The sequence below is a fragment of the Poecile atricapillus genome, chromosome Z, assembly GCF_030490865.1.
Source record: "Poecile atricapillus isolate bPoeAtr1 chromosome Z, bPoeAtr1.hap1, whole genome shotgun sequence".
Classification (NCBI taxonomy): domain Eukaryota; kingdom Metazoa; phylum Chordata; class Aves; order Passeriformes; family Paridae; genus Poecile; species Poecile atricapillus.
The window spans coordinates 1,589,890-1,608,971 of record NC_081289.1 but is presented as its reverse complement, the minus strand read 5'-3'; the positions used below and the strand labels follow the sequence as shown (position 1 = coordinate 1,608,971).

The window sequence follows — 19,082 nt, the reverse complement described above, 5'->3', positions numbered from 1 at the left end:
ATTCGTGGTGGTCACGTCCACCACTCAGGATGGATTTATGGGGCTCACATCCATCACTCAGGATGGATTTATGGTCATGTCCACCACTCAGGATGGATTTATGGTGATCATCTCCACCACTTGGGAGGGGTTTATGGGGCTTGTCTCCATCCCCTGGGATGGATTTATGGGGCTCACATCCATCACTCAGGATGGGTTTATGGCATTCATCTCCATCCCTTGGGATGGATTTATGGTGCTCATCTCCATCCCTTGGGATGGTTTATGGCGTTCATCTCCATCCCTCAGGGTGGATTTATGTCATCTCCATCCCTTGGGATGGTTTATGGTGCTTCTTTCCACCACTCAGGATGGATTTTACCCCAAAATGCTGTTGATGACCCGTCCAGATCCAGCTGCCATTCCAAACTGGTCCATCCCTTTCTCCCAGGAACAGGAATTTCCCAGGACACACCGATCCTGGCCCGGAGCCATCCCTGTCCCCTCAGGCAGGAACATTTCCTCACCTGAGCCTTCATCACCAGGAATTCCTCACCTCCCGAGGTGTCACCAGCCAGTCCCGAGGACACCTCACGTCACCAAACCACCTTTGGGACACGGGACAACCCGCCCAGAAATATTTTGGGTGTCACCTTGGTGTGACTCTGCCTCCGCTCATCCCTGTTTTCAGTTGGACTTCTTCCATCTCCCTGGAAAGAATCGAGCTCCTGGATCTTTAGGTCAAGTTTAACAAAGGCTTAGACCTTGAATAGAAATTGGCTTGATACTAAAAAATTTGATCCTAAAAAAATTGATCCTAAAAAATTTGATCCGAAAAAATTTGATCCTAAGAAATTTGATCCGAAAAATTTGATCCGAAAAAATTTGATCCTAAAAAAATTGATACTAAAAAATTTGATCCTAAAAACTTTGATACTAAAAAATTTGATCCTAAAAAAGTTGATCCTAAAACATTTGATCTGAAAAATTTGATCCTAAAAAATTTGATCCAAAAAATTTGATCCAAAAAATTTGATCCTAAAAAATTTGATCCTGAAAAATTTGATCTGAAAAATTTGATCTGAAAAATTTGATCCTAAAAAATTTGATACTAAAAAAATTGATCCTAAGAAATTTGATACTAAAAAAATTGATCCTAAGAAATTTGATACTAAAAAAATTGATCATAAGAAACTTGATCCTAAAAAATTTGATCTGAAAAATTTGATCCTAAAAAACTTGTTTTGATTTTTGATTCTTTAGAAAAAAAAAACCAAAAAAAAGATCTTTTTTTAGAATCAAAAATCAAAATAATTTTTTTTTTTAGTATCAGTTTTAGGATCGAAAAATTTAATATCAATTTTAGAATCTGAATTTTTTTTGTCTGCTCCTCCCCGGAGTCGCTTTGGTGTTAAAAAAAGCGGATTTTAGTAATCCAGGAGAGGATTTTTGTGTCTGGAAGAGTCACAGTCTGTCCTTTCAGCAAGCGGAAACTCGGTGTATCCCGAATTTCTGAGAATCCTCCGTGTCCTGGCCTTACATGGCAGAAATTAAATGGGTTAAATTTACCGAGACAACCAAAAAAAGCCAAAAAAATTCAAAATCCAGCGGAGGAGACAGCAGGATTTTATCTTTTTTCAAACCCCCTACTGGAACCCAGCCCAAATTTCACTCCTCAAAGCTTTCTCAGCACAGGTAGGCAGCCAAAACAACTCGAGTTTTATTTTTACCAGCACAAGAAAGATTTTTTTTGGCAGAGATTTGCAGCAGTGCCAGGAATAAAAAAAGGATTTGAACAAACAAACAGCAAATCCAAGAGTTCCAGCCAGGCCTGTCGGGACAGGCTCCCCTGGGAGAGGCTCAGCCAAGCCCCAGCACAACTTTAAAGCTCAGAACAGATTTAAAGCGCAGGTCTAGACAAGAATTATTTTTATTTTTTGAATAAATAATAAAAAAAAAGCGGTGATGAAGGTTTTATACTCCAGCGTAGGAAAGAGGAGCCGCCGTTAGGAGGAGGCCGCGAGCGCCAGGAAAAAAACGCGAAAAATGGGGGAAAAACCCAAATTTAAGCTTGGATTTGTGGGATGGGATGGACCCTTTGCTCTCCCTGCAGCGGAGTCTCTTGGAGGTGTCGCTTTTCCAGAAAATTCCAGGATGGGAGAGGTTGGGAAGGACCACAGTGGGTTCCACTCCCTGCTCCAGCACAGGGAATGTCCAGGTGCCTCTGGAATGTCCCAAGGAGGAGATTCCAGCCCCTCTCAGGGCTGGGCACTGCCCAGGGCACAAATTCTGCCCCAAATCCAGGGACAATTCCTGGGATCTGCCCGTTCCTCTGGGAACCTGGCTCCATCCTTTGGAGCCTCCCAATCCCCATGGATGAACCCTCAGCCGTGTCCCCTCCGCAGACCGCACAGCCCCAGCTCCCTCAGCCTCTCCCAGCACTCCCAGCAATGAGCAGAGGCGCGGGAAGGATTTTTTGGGAGAGGTTTTGGGGGGATTTTTTGGGGAGAGTTTTGGAGGAATTTGGAGCTCCGGGAGGCTCCCGAGTGCCCCGCGCGCCGAAGGGGCGTGGCTTAGCTGTAAAGGGGGCGTGGCTTAGCGGTAAAAGGGGGCGTGGTTTGGCTGTAAAGGGGCGTGGTTTCGCTTTTGTGGGCGTGGCTTCTCGCGATGGCCCCGCCCCCTGCGGTGAGGTGGCGGGTGCGGCGCGCGCCGGGCGCAGAGCGCGATGAGCGGCGGTTGAGTGAAGGTCGGTGGGGAGCCGCGGCCATGGTGGCGCACGACGAGCTCGGTGGGCTGCTGCCCATCAAAAGGACTATCCGGGTCATCGACGCGCAGAACCAGCACTTCAGGGAGCAGGAGGTGAGCGGGAGAGCGGCTGGAGAAAGGATTTATTAATTAAAAATGGGATTTATTTGAGGGGAGGGTGGGGAGAGGGGGAGCCCCCCTCAGCTTCCCGCTCTCCGTGTCTGAGGGGAGGTGGCGAGCCGGGCAGGGCGCGGGGTAACCGGCGAGTTAAAAAACCCTCTTTCTATATATACACATGTATTTTATGTACATATCTATATATACACGTATATGCGCAATATATTTAAGTTCATTGCCCCAAAAGAGTGGGACTAGGCAGCCAGGACCAATCTCAGCGCCTCACCCAGCAATTTTAATAACTGTATATATGTTTAAGACACATATATGTACATATATATATGTTTTATACACACATCTATATGTTTTATGTACACATGTACACATTCCATATCTATATCTGAGCTCATACCCCCCCAAAAAATGAACCAAAACCAATTTCGGTGCCTCACCTGACCCCGCTCTCCCCAAGTGGTTTTTCATTAAAAATTCGCCTGTTTTCATTTAAAAATCGCCTCTTCCCATTAAAAAATCCACTGTATCTCTTAACGCTCTTCCAACTGACAGGATTTTTCCTAATTAGGTGCTTGTTGGGTGCTTAAACCGAAGAAAAACCCGTCATGGTGGTGTTTTGTTGGGTTTTTGAGGGCAGGTTTGTTGGATTGAAGTATTGTTATTTTTATCGCGTGTTGTTATGCAGATGGCAATAATTGAGCTCCTGGTAGGTGTTCCCAAGCCTCCTGCTGCGACAGGAGCAAAAGTTCAGCAGCCAGGTAGGGCCCTTGGGCTGGGTTTATTGCTCAGATTAGTGAGATGAGATGGAGAAAAAAAAAAAAAAGTTTAAAAAAAAAAAAGGCGTCTCCAGACATTGCTGGGGTTTGAGGGCTCAGAGCCGAGTCACCGAGCTCAGCAAATGCCGGATTTGCAACAGCCAAACTTGGGCAATGTCATTGTGCAAAAGGGAAACCAGATGTTGGGGGAGAAATAACAAAAAACAGAGCTCTGGGAGGGGAAAAAAATCACCTCGAATTCTGAATCGCCCGAGTTATCAGCGGGTGTCCCTTGGTCGGGAATAGGCTGTGGGATTTGGGAAAGGTCTGGAAGTTGAGCCTGAGGCTCAGCAAGCCCCTTTCGTGTGACTCTTACACAGAGGTTGGTGATTTCTGGCAGGAATTATTCAGGCTGCTGACTAAAATCCTATTTTTGCTGAATTGGCTCTGTAGGGGAAGTTCTTGCCGTGCGTGGTTTTGCCATTGGTCACCGTGTTTGTGTGGAATTGTGTGTGGCACGTAGGAATTGCACTCCAGCAAGGGATCCTTGTAAAAACCACTAATTATTACCCAGCACAGGGGAAAGGTTGTGGGCGTGCTGCTGGGAAAAAAAAAAAAAAAAACTCGCTCAAAAGTAGAGCCTGGTTTTCTTTCCAGCAAGGTGCAATCTTTTCATGAGTTAACCTGCACTTAGAAGCACTTGGAGGAATTCTAGGAGTGTGAAAATTCGCTTTAGTGGCTGTGCTCGTGATGTATTAATTCACTTTTAATAAAAAGCCTTCTGGGAAAATAATAATTCCTGATGGAACTGTTGACCCCGCTGGGGTTTTAATTATTTCTGAGTGCTGTAACACCCCTGGATCGTTACAAAAACCTCCCAGACTTTGTTGTAATCCGGCTCCTGTAAGGAAGACGGCGTGGAGACAGGAGAATCATTGTTTGCAAAGTACAGAGCTAAAAAAAAACCCCTCCTGAGCCCGAGTTATCCGCAGTATGAAGCACCCGGAGTCTCGGCTTACGCCGGGCTGGGCCGGGAGTCCGTGACCCCGGGCTCAAACACAGAGCTCAGCCAAGGGCGATTTGCTTTTCCTCCTCCCTGCTCCTCATCAAACGCTCCTGGAGAGGAGAGGGAACAACCAGCTGGGCTTTGGGGTTTTTTTGGCAGTCGAGCCGTGTCTGAGGAGCGCTCAGACACAAAAGTGGGATTTGATTTCTTTTTTTGTTGTTGTTGTTCTCCTTAAAGAGAGGAAAAAGGGCCTTTAGCTAAGCTGAATTCAGGAATTCCTGCTGCCAGCCCTTGGGCACGTGCACGTGTCACTTCAGCCGGGCACAGATGTGCTGGGAAGGCATTCCCACATTCCCACATTCCCCCACAGCCCTGCGCTCCCTGTCACTGGATCTCTGCAAAGCTGCAGCTCTGACCCTTCTCCAGTGACCTGCTGGAGCCTCCCCACGGCTTGAGAGCTTTCCTGCTTTTCATTTTCAGCGTCACATTTTGCTTTTCCAGGCTATTTTTATCCCTGGCCTTGCCAGAGCCGTGGGTGGCTTTGTGTCTGCATCTTCAGTCCTGCGCTTTCGTAAGCTTCTCTTGGCCCACATCCCTTTCTTTACCCTCCTGCACTGACAAGCGATTTTCTAAAAGTAAATACCTCCCTTCCAGTCAGAAACATCTGCAATAAATTAAACCTTCCTTGTTGTCTTTGAGCCTGGCCTGACTTTCCAACCTTTTCCTGATTGTCCCTGTCTTGAGCTCAGTGGGGGAGTTCCCGGTGTCCCCCCCTTGGAGTTCCCCCTTGGAGTTCCCGGTGTCCCACATGAACCCAGCTGAGCATCCTGTGATCGAGGACACTTCTGCAGCTTTTTCCCATTTTTATGGTGCCCTCCTAACTCTACCATTCCCCAAACATTTCTAGCCCAGCTTTGTGCTGTGCCAAGAGCTCATTTTCTTCCTGCACGGCTCATAAATTGTTTCTTTTCATGTTCCCCCCCCTGGAAGTTTGAAGGCTGAACTCAGGGTGAGCTCACCTCCTCCTTCTCCTCCTCCTCCTCCTTCTCCTCCTCCTCTGTTGCCCAACACCACGTGTGGGCAGGGCCGCTGCTGGGGTCGGGTTGCTGAAATCAGATCTTACACACACACACACGGTTTTTATGTTCCTTCAGTCTTCATGACTGCAATCCAGCTCTGTTCTTGTTCCCCTGGTTTTTTTCAGTTTTGTTTTCAGCATTCGTCACTTGTGAGCGAAGGCTTTGGATGGAAACAGCGCAGGGCTCGTCCTCAGCAGCCTCCACAAGCTCTGCCTTTCCAAAGAGCAGGAATTCAGCAATAATTAACCACTTTTAGCTGAGCTGAACCCAAACTGAGGCTGCTTCCCTGTCCTGATGGGAGCTTCGTGCTGAGCAGTCCCATGAGGATGAGTCACGCCCAAGCTTGTGCCAGATGTTTGGGAGCACCAGGACAATCCTGCAGCCTTTTCCAAGCCTTAACTAGGAGCCCATCTCTTCCCAGCTTCCCCCTGTGCACACCTTTCCTGCCCAGCCCTCACCACACAATATTTTTGATGTCAAACACGTCGAGTTGCCAACAGAACTTTGAAAAGCGAAGCAGCAGGAGCTTTCCAGGGGCGTTTCCTCTTTCTTGGCAGCGTTTGGGTCGGGACAGACTTGAGCTCCCGGCAGGGATTAGCGGTGGGGAAAAGCAGAAGCTCCGGCTTTCAAATCTAAACAAAGTGTAAGAAAAATGACAGTGGTTGCAGAGGGTGGAGGAGGAAACTTTGCAAACTGAGGGATTTCAGCTTCGTGTCCCTCACAGGAATGTTCAGCCTCTGGTTGTTAATGGCCGTGCTGGGCCCCCGCTGCTGCTCTGCTCTCCAAAATAAAATGGAAAAACACATTCTTGCTCCAGAGGAAAAGATGAGAAAATGGAGAAGCAGATCCCAGCTCCATCTTTAGCTGCCACAGAGTGTCAGAGAACACTTTAATCTATTTCTGTTCAAAGCATAACAGTCCCTGCTGGAGCCCTATTTTGAATTCTCACTGATGTTCTCTCACCTCTTTTAACTCTGGGCAAAAAAACCTCTGCAGTTTAATTGCAGCCTTAAAGTTCAGACAAATATTTATAGCCTTGAAAGACGAATGGCTGATTCCAAACACTCTCCTTGCAGAGTTTGCCACTCCTTAAGCGGGTTTGTGCTTTTGGAACCTGCCTGAGAAATGTCTGAGGGAGGCACAGCCAGGACAGTTTGTTCTTTGCTTGCTTTGCAGGAGCCAAGCACTAAACGGGTCCGGCCTTTAGCACGAGTCACCTCCCTGGCAAACCTGATCTCCCCTGTCAGAAATGGGGCGGTTCGACGCTTTGGGCAGACAATCCAGGTAAAAACAGAGCGAAACCTGGAGCTTTGGCCGAGGGATTGGTTGGATGGGGTAGATCAGACACCCCGGGGGGATTTTGAAGTGCTGTGTGAGCTTAAATCAAATCAACCGCTGGAGATAACGAGCTGATAAAGGTTCCAGAGCCTTGGCACTCACGTGCTGCAGCAGCAGGGCTGCTTTAAGGAGCCCTGCAAAACACCAGGGCAAAGTTCAAGTGGCTTCTCATTAACCTCTTCCTAGGAAGAATTAATGATTCTCCTTCATTTACTTCCTCATGGCTGGCAAATAAACCCGAGCTTTGCTTTCCCATCTTCCTCCCCAGTGGATCAGTGCAGGGAGAGAGGCACAGAAAACCTTGCCAAGCTCTGGGCTTTCTCAGCAGCTTGATTAAAGAGTTCCTTTCTCTGAGGAAAAGTGTCTGGGTGTGATTTCCTGCCCTGGACAACCCAGGAGGATGAAGGATTAAGAGTGGCATGGATAATACTCTGATAATCTGAAATGTTGGCTTGTCAGGTTTTGTTTTTAATATTTTTTATTCTTTTTTTTCTTTTAAATCCCCGCAGTCGTTCACCCTTCGCAGCGACAGCAAATCCCCCGGCTGTGCCCAGAAATCATGCAGCAGATCTGCTGCTCCTACTCCCCCTAAGAGGAGGAACAGCGTCCTTTGGTCTGAAACGTTGGATACCAACACGAAAGAATCCCTGAGCACCAAAGAAATCAAGCGCCAGGAGGTAACAGGCCATGGAAAACGGGGCTGGGAACGAGGCCTTTTATCCCTGCCCTTGAGTAACAACCTTTGGGGGGGAGGCTTCATCTTCCTGTGTACCTAAAGCTAAGATTGATGTCTGCATCAGCCATGGGAAAAGGTGGATTCCACTCTGGAATTCATCTCCCCAGTGCGACCCTTTGGAGATGCCAAACTTTCCACGGCATTGCTGAAATCCCAGCCCCGGCCCCGCTGGCTGCTCTGCAGCTGCCCCAGCCTCAGGTTCCTCACAGAGCCAGCTGTCTTTCTCCTAAAACTCCTGACAATTGGTTGGAAGCCAAGCAGCAGGGCCTTGGCTTGCCTTTTTCCTGGAGTTCTTGGACAAATCTTCTGGAGACGGCACGGGAGCCGCCGGAAGCCGCCTGGGGTTTGACCTCTGCGGTTTCGGGGGTTTTGTGTTTGCAGCCTTGCCCTGGCGAAAAGCAGCGATTTAAAAGGCTCTAATATTTAATTTGGCTCGTGCAGGGGCCCTCAGGGCTTTGGCAGGGCTGGAAGCAGAGCTGATTTCTCAGGGCTGGGACAGCAGATTTACTCAGGGTTGCAGGGGTCGGGGCGGGCTGTGCATCACAGCTGCTGAAAGGCTCTTTGTGACAGACAATTCCAAATAACTCGGGATGCTCGATCCCTCTTCTCCCAGGCCATCTATGAAATGTCCAGGGGAGAGCAGGACCTGATTGAAGACCTGAAGCTGGCCAGAAAGGTGAGTGGGATTTTTCCTGCAGTCATTGATGACATTCCAGGGAATAATGAGGGTTTTTTTTTACACCTGCAAACACGACGTGGGAGCTTTATCAGCCCCAAAAGCCCCAGCTGGAAAGGCAGCTTTGAATTCTCTGACTTGAGCACTGGGCCAGCACCAAACCCAGCCATAAAAGGATTGTGCAGAGCTGCTTGGGGACTCCCTCTCCCAGCTGGGAATAGGCCAGACAGGAAAATCATTTAAGTTCTCCCTACTCCACACCGAGTGAATCTTTGAGCATCAAATCTTTCTGTTGCCTTCACTTCTTTCACCTGATAAATCCCCTCAGTTGAAATCATCAGCTTTGGGGCTTGGCACATTTGAAGATATTTCATTTCAGGCCTACCACGATCCCATGCTGAAACTCTCCATCATGTCTGAGGAGGAACTCACCCACATTTTTGGGGACTTGGATTCCTACATTCCTCTGCACGAAGGTAGGAGCAGCTGGGTGGTTTGTGCTCTCTAGGATTGAACCTCTCTGCTTTCTCCTGCTTCTCCCTGGGCCATTGCTGCAATTCCTCTTTCTCTGTTTCAATTCCAGACTTACTGGCAAGTTTGGGAGAAGCAACGAAACCAGATGGGACAGTGGAGCAGATTGGGCCCATCCTTGTGAAGTGGGTGAGTGCAGAGCTTGGAATCACCAGGCTAAAACTGAGCTTAGAGAACGTTTAAAGGCAGAAGCTGCAAAGCTCTGGGGCTTTTGTGGCCCTCAGTTCAAGATTGGAAGGGAAATCCTGGCAAAGCTGAAAACAATGGGATTCTGTTGGCTGGAACGGGCCCTGATTTCACCCCAGAGACTTGGAATGATTTGCTGGTTCAGGGTTGGAGTGTCTGTGTCTCCTGGACAATGTCCTAGTGTGATTCCAGGAGTGTTATCCCTGCTAATCTCAAACACTGGGAGCTTCATGGGCTCCTTGTGCTCATCTCCTCACAGGATCCAAACACTGGGAGCTTCATGGGCTCGATGTGCTCATCCTGCTCCTCACAGGATCCAAACATTGGGAGCTTCATGAGCTCCATGAGCTGCTCATCTCCTCACAGGATCCAAACACTGGGAACTTCATGGGCTCATCCTGCTCCTCACAGGATCCAAACATTGGGAGCTTCATGGGCTCATCCTGCTCCTCACAGGATCCAAACACTGGGAGCTTCATGGGCTCTGTGTGCTCCTCACAAGATCCAAAGATTGGGAGCTTCATGGGCTCCACGAGCTTCTCACAGGATCCAGACACTGGGAGCTTCATGGGCTCATTCTGCTCCTCACAGGATCCAAACATTGGGAGCTTCATGGACTCCATGAGCTCCTCACAGGATCCAAACACTAGGAACTTCATGGGCTCCGTGAGCTCCTCACAGGATCCAAGCATTGGGAGTTTCATGGGCTCCATGAGCTCCTCACAGGATCCTCCCTTTGCTTTTTTATCGTGAGGAATCCCCCAGGGAGGGCTGTAGAACTCGAGGAGTTTGCCGTGTTAGTGACATCTGCTTTTCCCACAGGGAATCTGACTGGTAAATCTCCTCTGTTCCCTGCAGTTACCCCAGCTCCACGCCTACAAAGGCTACTGCAGCAATCAGCTGGCAGCCAAAGCGCTCCTGGATCAGAAGAAGCAGGACAGGAGAGTCCAGGATTTCCTGCAGCGCTGCCTGGAGTCTCCCTTCAGCCGCAAGCTGGACCTTTGGAGCTTCCTGGACATCCCTCGGAGCCGCCTGGTGAAATACCCCCTGCTCCTCAAGGAGATCCTGAGGCACACTCCCAAAGACCATCCCGATATCCACATCCTGGAGGAAGCTGTGAGTAACCCCCGTTGGCTCCTTCTCACCTCTGGATGCGATTTGGGAGCTCCAGAAATCTTCCTTAAAGCCTCAGCAGTTCCCAGGGGGGTTTTTCTCGAGGGGGCCCAGGGAAAGTGAGGGATCAATCCATGAGGATTTCACCCTTTGGAGTTGTGAAGGAAAACAAGCAGAGGTCACTCAGGGAAAAGCAGTTAATCCCTGTTAATCATTTGTTTGGGTTTTTAGATATCCATAATCCAAGGAGTCCTCTCTGACATCAACCTGAAGAAGGGCGAGTCCGAGTGCCAGTACTACATTGATAAGCTGGAATACCTGGATGAGAAGCAGAAGGATCCAAGGATTGAAGGCAGCAAAGCTTTGCTGTGCCACGGGGAGCTGAAGAATAAAAACGGACACGTGAGTCCCTCCTTTGTTACTAATTAACCCTCAAACCTTCCCTCAGAGCTGCTCTAAACCCTGAGCAGGACTGGGATCCCTTAGGGATAGTTGGGATATTGGATAAAAAAGCAGAGGAAATCCCTTTTTGGCAGCCTCATTTCAGGGTGTAAGGGAAAGTTTCCTGCTGCCAGCTCCACAATGGGCTTTGGGAAGCTGGGAAATGATTAGCACAGAGTGCCTGCAGGGAGTGCTCTCCATCCCCAGGGATTTCCTGCCTCTGTTTACTTCCAGGTGCTCTGACATTCCCCATTAGGAGCCCTGGCTTTTCCAAACAAAAAGGTTCCTGCAAAAAAGCCTGTTTGGCTTTGGGCTGGATTTATCTCCCACCCACTGCGCTCCAGGCTTTGCTGCCTTTTGTCCTCATTTCAACCTCCAGTCTTTGCTTTGTTGATTTAGTTGGTTGTTGTTGTTTTGTTTAATTGGCATTCCGTGCACTCAGGAAAGATACAGCTCCTAATCATCCCATCCCTGGCATCTGGGAATCATCATTCCCGTTCTATATCAATAAAATAATAAAGCAGCTGATGTAATCCTGGCACGTGCCGGACCTTTCAGGAGACTCTGAAAATCACCCTGGGTGAAACAGCAGATAAGGTGACCTTGAATCCCACAGGATGTGTGACCTCATGGAATCCAGAGTCAACACTGGGATGTTTTCCCTTTCACAGAAGCTCTACGTCTTCCTCTTCCAAGAAATCCTGGTGCTGACGCGGCCGGTGAGCCGGAACGAGCGCCAGGCGTTCCAGGTGTACCGCCAGCCCATCCCTGTCCAGGAGCTGCTCCTGGAAGACCTCCAGGATGGAGATGTCAAAATGGGAGGCTCCTTCCGAGGAGCTTTTGGGAATTCTGATAAAGGTAGGTGTGGGAATCCAGAAATGGAGAGACATTTCTCTGTTTATCCTATTCTCCAAAAAAAAAATATAAAATTAATCTTATTTGTCACTGACAGAAGAGCTTCCAAATATCCCTGAGTAAACCAGGATTTATAAATAAATCAAGTAGAAGGTTGTAAAATGTTTAGCATGTCACTGAAGTGAAAAATAAAGATTTTAGAGGGTTTAATACATGGAGGAAAAAAGGTGTGGTTTTTAGCTCTTCTTCCTCCTTCTTCTCCATGATTCTGCAGTTTTTAAAAGCACAAAGAGTGGTTAATAGTTAGTTGCAGTTTTAGTTACATAAGTAGATATAGAAAACTTATTTGTTAATATATAAAAATAATACACATGTCTGTAGTTAACAGGGTAAAAACAGATGTAAAGATGAGACATCCACGTGGTTTGGGGCCATTTTGTGCCATCAGAGCCAAAACGAGCCAGGTTGTGGTGAATTAAAGTCTGGAGAGACCTGCCAAGTTTTGTGATATCATCCTAATAAACACAAAAAACAAAATCCTAACGAGCTTTAGAGTTTTCTTCAGACCCAGAGAACTGAGATAAACGGACTCCCCGTGAGGGAGGATCCCAAAGGGGACTGAGAAATCCAGGAGTAGAGAAAAGTACAGAAGAAACACAGCAGAATGGAGAGAAATAAAACCAAATTGAAAAGTTACAGTACGGATCCGATCGGCTCATCCGTGGTGGCCGCGAAGTCACGGCTGGGGCTTGGATTAGAAACCATCTTTATCTCCCTGCTGGATTTGGGAATGCTTTTATTGGGATTTCAAACCTACCAACGGAATATCAGCTCGGAACTGATCCGCTTTTCCCCTTTTTTTCCAGCCAAAAACATTTTCCGAGTCCGTTTCCAGGATCCGGCGGCGGGCCAGTCGCACACGCTGCAGGCCAACGACGTCTTCCACAAGCAGCAGTGGGTGAACTGCATCCGCACGGCCATCGCCCCGTTCCGGAGGAACATTCCCGAGCTCCAGGAGCTGCCGGAGCTGAGCGAGGAGTCGGAGGAGAACAACCCCGCCGTGCCCAACGTCCCGGCCCAAAAACGCCGCTCGGGAATATCCCAGATGGAGCTGGACGAGAGCGCGGCCGAGTGCGGCTCCGTCCTGGACTCGGAGGAAGCCAAAGGGATGAGATCCCACAGAACCTCATCCGGGCACAGAAAATCCAGGGAGAAGCAGCTCAGCGGGAAGCGGAAAGAAACGCTGGTGTAAGGAAAAAAAAAACCAAACCAAAAAAAAGAGCCCTGGTGCCACCCTGGGGGAAAACTGTTAATTTATAAATAATTCCGTGTACATTTTTGTACCGGGAGCGCCTTCGGAGCCGCTCCGCGGATCAAATCCTGGGTTTGTCTTGGAATGGCAGCTACTGGTGTGCAGTTACTGTTGAACTGGGGTCTGGTTTTACTCTTGGAGTCCGTGAGGGGATTTCCAAAACCCTCCTGGCAGAGCTGAAGAGCAAATTGGGGTTCCCCAAAGTTTTCCACGGCAGTGGTAAAGGATGGAAAATAAAGTGGAATTTTGGGCAGCACCGGGGGTTTTGATGAACACTGCAAAAGTCCTTTAGAGGACCCTGAAGTCACTCTGCTGTGTGGTTATTCCTTCAAATTCCTTCAAATCTGCGTGTTCCAAAAGGAAAAATCCCAAAAAACCAGACCCCAGGTTCAACAGGTTCTCAGTTCACCTACTGGAATCTTTGATCTCCGTGTGTCCTTTGTACATTCCTCTGTCCCGCTCTTGTATCCTGCCAGCTATTTAATTTTTTATTAGTTTGATTTCCACTTTGGGGGTTGGGATTTGGGGGTTTGGCTTTGTTTTTTTGTTGTTGTTGTTTGTTTTCTTCGATTGGTTGGGATTTTTTTTTTTTTTTTTTGTATTTTTTTTTTTTGTTGCTCAGACTTGGCATTTCCTTTCCAGTACTTGATCCTTCGTGCTCCGAGGGGTGACATCACCCCGGAGCAATCCACGGGCTGGGAGGAGACACTACTGAAAGAGAACTGCTTTACTCCAGGGTGTAGGAAGGTGGTAGGCACGTTGTAAAAGGGTTTGGGGAGCAGTGAGTAGAGGGGGTAGCAGGGAGCGAAGGTAGATTCCGTGTTTTTGTCGCCTTTTGGGAAATGAAACGCTTCCCAACGGGAAGCAGGACTTGGAGGCGACCAAGGGGTTCTTGCATGTGGTAGAAAGGTAGAGGAGAGGAAGTGTTGGAGTGTGAGGAGAGGAGGAGGAGGAGGAGGAGGAGTGGTTGGAAACACTCAGGGTGGCAGCACTGCCATCTTCTAGCGCTCCAAAGATCCCGGGAAAAATCCCGGGAAAGATCCGGCTTGGGAACGGCGCTGCAGAGCCGAGGGGGAGGCAAAGGGTGACAGCTCTGAGCACAAACGGCGTGTCCCTGAAATCTGGGATTGGGGATCCTGCAGTCCCTGAAATCCGGGATTGGGGATCCTGCGGTCCCTGAAATCCGGGATTGGGGATCCTGCGGTCCCTGAAATCCGGGATTGGGGATCCTGCGGTCCCTGAAATCCGGGATTGGGGATCCTGCGGTCCCTGAAATCCGGGATTGGGGATCCTGCAATCCCTGTCACCTGAAATCCGGGATTGGGGATCCTGCAGTCCCTGACACCTGAAAACCAGAACTGGGGATCCTGCAGTCCCTGAAATCTGGGATTGGGGATCCTGCAGTCCCTGACACCTGAAATCCGGGATTTGGGAAGCCATATCCTGAAATCCAGGACTGGGGAGTGGGATCCTGCTGTCCCTGTCACCTGCAATCCAGGATGTGGGAGTGAGATCCTGAAATCCAGGATTTGGAATCCTGCAATCCCTGTCTCCTGCAGTCCAGGATTTGGGAGTGAGATCCTGAAATCCAGGATTTGGGATCCCACAGTCCCTGTCTCCTGCAATCCAGGACTGGGGAGCCATATCCCAAAATGCAGGATTTGGGAGCGGTGACTCCACATCCAGGGATCGTCACTGCCTGTGCCGTGTCCGGCTGGGAACTTTGGGAATGGCGGAGGGTGTACACGGACACAGCGTGTGGTTCTCTGTAAATGTTGTACAGTTTCCAGTGCCAAGTTCCATTAAATTCCCGATGGCCTCTCACCTGCCTCCTTAAATCCTTGGGAATGGGGATCCCGCTGGGCTGATCCCAAGGAAACTCCCAGGGATTTGTTGTATCGGGATAAACCCAGCCAGTTTCTCACAGTTTTCCCAAAAAGCTGACCATGGATGGGGTGTCCCGGCTCCAGGGAAGGAGCAGCTGGGTTTTGGGACAGGATTTCCAGCTGGGCTCTGCCCTCTGGATGTGTCTGGAGAGAATTCAGCCCTTCCCGAGCAGGGAGAAGCTGGAAGAACGGCTCCTCCTGCCAAAAAAGCATCGGTGAGCTGCTGGAGCACAGGGAGAGGAAATCCATGGATTTTCTGCTGGGCTGAATCTTCGTCTCCTCATGCTGCAGCCGATGGCAAATGGGCCAAAATTCCCTAATTCCCTTTGGAAGTAATTCCCTTTAATTTGTTCCCCCCGACTCGTGCCGGTTCCTCTCCCTGCTCCGTCCCTCCTGCTGGAATGTGCAGCCGTCTCGGCCCTCCCTTCTCCAGACTAAACAAGCCGTGCTTCCCTGGATTCCTCCCATGGAATTCCATGGGATCCCAGCCGTGCCTCTGCCCCATCCCACGGCTGTGGGATTTTCCAGCAGGATAAAATTCCCAAGGGCAGAGGGGAGGGAACCTGTGGTGCCATCCCTGTGCCAGGAAGGGATTGGGAATGTGCCCATGGATGTGGCACCTGGCTCCGTGTTTGCCTTCGGGATCCACCCGGCACCGGAGCGGAGCCGACGCCTCCGGCGTTTCCCGGAGCCGGGATCACCGTGGGGCAGAGTCCTCCCAGGAATTCCCACATCCCAGTCCCAGCCTCTTCCCCACGGGGACATCGGGGTCCCTTTGCTCCAGCTGCCCTTCAGTTCACCCTTGGATTTGGGAATCTCCATGGAAGCAAAGTCTGAAAACCCCAAATTTCACTCCCAACATCCCCGCGACCCTCGCAGCCGTTCTGGGATCAACCCCGAGCCCATCCTCTCCAAAATCCCATTTTCCACACCAAACCTCGGCGTCGTTTTTGCCGGGATTTGTGGAGCTCCATCCCCAGAGCCTCTCCTGGATTCCTGCAGGGACAGGGGGGCCCCTCGGAGCTTTCTCTGTCGGAGCCTTTTCCCTCTCCACCTCCCAACTTTCTCTTTTTCCATGAATTCATCCCCCTTTCCCCTCCCCGCCGTGTCTGCAGCTGCAAACCCAGACACATCTGCGCACATCTGGCAGCCCAGCCGCCTCGGGACAATCCCACTGGAAGCTTTTCACCTTCCGCGCCACCGGAATCTTTTCCTCCCCCCGTTTCCCTGGATTAGGCCCCTCCAAACCAGACACGGAGCCTGGAAAACTCCGTGTGAGGCTTTAACGGGGCCCTCCTGCATCAAAGCAAAACTTTGCCCAGCTCCAGGTGGAGACATCCCGGGAAACTGAGCTGCCAAAAAGCCGATCCCGGCAGGGTGGTCTCCCCTCCCCGCAGCCCACCCCGGAGCTGGAAATAGGATTAGCCCATAAATCACGGGAAGTTTTATTGGGATAATTATCCCGGTAAACGAGGCACAGACAAAATCAAGGGCTGGCTTTGACCTTATCCTGAAAATGGATGTAAAAATGGGATGGGATCTGTGGGGTGGGATGGGATCCATGGGATGGGATCCATGGGATGGGATGGGAACCATGGGATGGGATGGGATCCATGGCATGGGATGGGATCCATGGGATGGGATCCATAGGCTGGGATCCATGGGATGGGATGGGAACCATGGGATGGGATCCTTGGGATGGGATGGGATCCCATCCCACAGGTATTTCATGGGAAGGAAGCAGCAGATTCCAGCTTTGATCCACACCAAGGGCTGCCCTGGAATCAGAACCGTTCCACCCTCAGCCAGGTGCCACTGGAACCCCAAATCCCGCCCCGAGTTTGAACCAAAACCTGAACCCTCCCAGGCCTCCAAACCCCCGGGATCCACCGGGATCGGCTTCTCCCAGGCGGATCCCGGCCGGCTCCGCCTCCCCTTGGCTCTTCCCGGCAGTTTGGGTCAGATCTAATTAAATCTGGAGCAAACAGCGCATGAGGGCGATCACACGTGATGAGGGAGCAGCTCTTGCACAAGAGGAGCTGCCCGGGCCTCTCTCCCCGACACCTCTCGCCCGACAGGTTCCCAGCACGGCTCCCACAATTCCTCCCGGGAATTGCAGCGTTCCAGAGCTTTTTCCACAGGAGATTTTTCCCCTCCCAGATTTATCCCACCGTTCCTCAGCTGGTTTGTGCCCTTCCCTCCAAATCCCAGCTCTGATTTCTCACTGGGTTAAACTGGGATCAACTGGTGCCGACTTCCTGTAGCTGAGAAAGTCAAATTATCTCCTGCTGGGGAACTTCCAGACTGCTGGGATGGGTGGATGGATGGATGGATGGATGGATGGATGGATGGATGGATGGATGGATGGATGGATGGATGGATGGATGGATGATGATGGATGATGGGTGGATGGATGATGGATGGATGGATGGATGGATGGATGGATGATGGATGGATGGATGGATGGATGATGGGTGGATGGATGATGGATGGATGATGGATGTGTGAGATCTATGGATGGATGGAATCCATGGATGGATGGATGGGATCCATAGATGGATGGAATCCATGGATGGGTGGGATCCATGGATGGATGGAATCCATGGATGAACGGATGGAATTCATGGATGGATGGACGGGATCCATCTGGACAGAGAAACACCCCCTCATTTTTCCCTGTCCTCTGCTTTACTCCCTAAGAGATGAGTAAACCCTCACGCTGGGGAGAACGTTCCGCTCCCCCTGAGGAGCAGGGCAGGACCCCCGAGCCCTCCCCCGGCCCAGCCCCGCGTCACCACCCACATCCAACCCCAGAGGGGCCTCAGGGCCGCGGCAGCTCCGAGCGGGAGCGGCGGCTCCGGGCAGCCGGGATCTGCCGGGGCCTGCACCGGGGGATCCTCCCTCGGCGCCTCCGATGTGCCACAGCAGCTCTGGGAGCGGGGGAGGGACCCCTCCAACTCCTTCCTACAGCTCCAGAGCCATCCAAAATATCCCAAAAACTGGGAAAAGCGCGGGTGGGTCACCCCCACCGAAACCACGGAGCCACAGCCCGAATCCCGTGGTGAGAGCTTTGTTGGGATCTGCCACCGTGGGAGCGGCGGGACGAGAGCCAGGCCGGCCCACGGGGCTTGGCTCACTCTCCTTCCCCAACTCCCAAAACTTCCGGATCATTCCCATTCCTGCCTCCTCCTCCTCCTCCTCCTGCTGATCCGGGGAGAGGCATTCCAAGGGAGGAGGCTCCATCTCCTCCTCCCCGCCGAGGCCTCGGCGTGCCGGGACAGAGCCGCGTGCCGGCGGGAAGCAGCATGGCCGAGCGGCTGTCGGAGGAGAAAATCGCGGAATTCAAGGAAGCTTTTTCCCTCTTCGACCGCGACGGCGACGGCTGCATCACCACCAAGGAGCTGGGCACCGTCATGCGCTCGCTGGGCCAGAACCCCACCGAGGCCGAGCTCCAGGACATGGTGGGCGAGCTGGACGCCGACGGCAGCGGCACCGTGGATTTCCCGGAGTTCCTGTCGCTGATGGCGAGGAAGATGAGGGACACGGACAGCGAGGAGGAGATCCGCGAGGCATTCCGGGTCTTCGACAAGGACGGCAACGGCTACATCAGCGCGGCCGAGCTGCGGCACGTGATGACCAACCTGGGCGAGAAGCTGACGGACGAGGAGGTGGACGAGATGATCAAGGAGGCCGACTGCAACAACGACGGGCAGGTCAACTACGAGGAGTTCGTGAGGATGATGACGGAGAAGTGACGGCTCCGCAGGTAACTGCAGAATCCCTGGAAAATCCCCAAATCTCGGCTCCCTCCCATCCCGGCCTCCTCGTGGGAAAAATCCACGTTTGGGGTGATTTTTTTGGGGGGTTATTTTTAATTTTTCCTTCTTTTTTTCCCCCCATAGGGAACAGAGGTTGTGGTGGTTCTGCCCCGGCCCTTCCATCCCCTTCCTCCTTCTCCAGCTTGGAAAAATCCTCTCTGATCCCATTTGGAGCGTCACCAACCAGCGTCTGCTGGGATACAGATGGATTTGGGGTCCCCATGGGATGACTCGTGTCAATATTCCGGGGGCATTCCCTGAAATCCCCGAGTCCAATAAAAAACATTCCCCCCACATCCCGGTGGCTTCTTTATTTGGCTTCTCCTTGGGATCCCTGCTGGAAAATATTCCCTCAAATCATCCTGGTCAGGCCCAAACCTCACCTCATCCCCACCCTCTTCCCATTCCTGCCCTTTTCCCGAAAAGCTGGGAAGGTTTTGGAGAGCGGGATGTGGCCATCCCCATCCCAAATCTCCTCGCTTTTGGGATCTGCC

General features: G+C 51.0%; 2 protein-coding genes and 1 long non-coding RNA gene across 3 annotated transcripts; 2 read left to right on the top strand and 1 right to left on the bottom strand.

Moving 5' to 3' along the window:
• Positions 1-2,685: 2,685 nt before the first annotated feature.
• On the top strand, positions 2,686-14,235 carry LOC131572946 (neuroepithelial cell-transforming gene 1 protein-like). The gene is made up of 10 exons (XM_058826399.1): positions 2,686-2,838; positions 6,873-6,980; positions 7,544-7,711; positions 8,384-8,446; positions 8,826-8,922; positions 9,030-9,106; positions 10,022-10,279; positions 10,508-10,678; positions 11,389-11,575; positions 12,439-14,235. The coding sequence occupies exons 1-10, from the start codon at positions 2,746-2,748 to the stop codon at positions 12,822-12,824; spliced, it is 1,608 nt and encodes a 535-aa protein (XP_058682382.1). The 5' UTR covers positions 2,686-2,745; the 3' UTR covers positions 12,825-14,235.
• LOC131572947 (uncharacterized) lies at positions 13,841-14,324 on the bottom strand. Its single transcript, XR_009276097.1, has 2 exons — positions 14,230-14,324; positions 13,841-14,184 (listed from the first exon to the last, which is right to left on the bottom strand). It is a non-coding gene; the product is annotated as an uncharacterized LOC131572947 (long non-coding RNA).
• A 3,013-nt stretch (positions 14,325-17,337) lies between these two features.
• LOC131572908 (calmodulin, striated muscle) lies at positions 17,338-18,874 on the top strand. The gene is made up of 2 exons (XM_058826341.1): positions 17,338-18,536; positions 18,673-18,874. Exon 1 carries the CDS (start codon positions 18,076-18,078, stop codon positions 18,523-18,525), a length of 450 nt encoding a protein of 149 aa, XP_058682324.1. The 5' UTR covers positions 17,338-18,075; the 3' UTR covers positions 18,526-18,536; positions 18,673-18,874.
• The last annotated feature ends 208 nt before the right edge of the window (positions 18,875-19,082 follow it).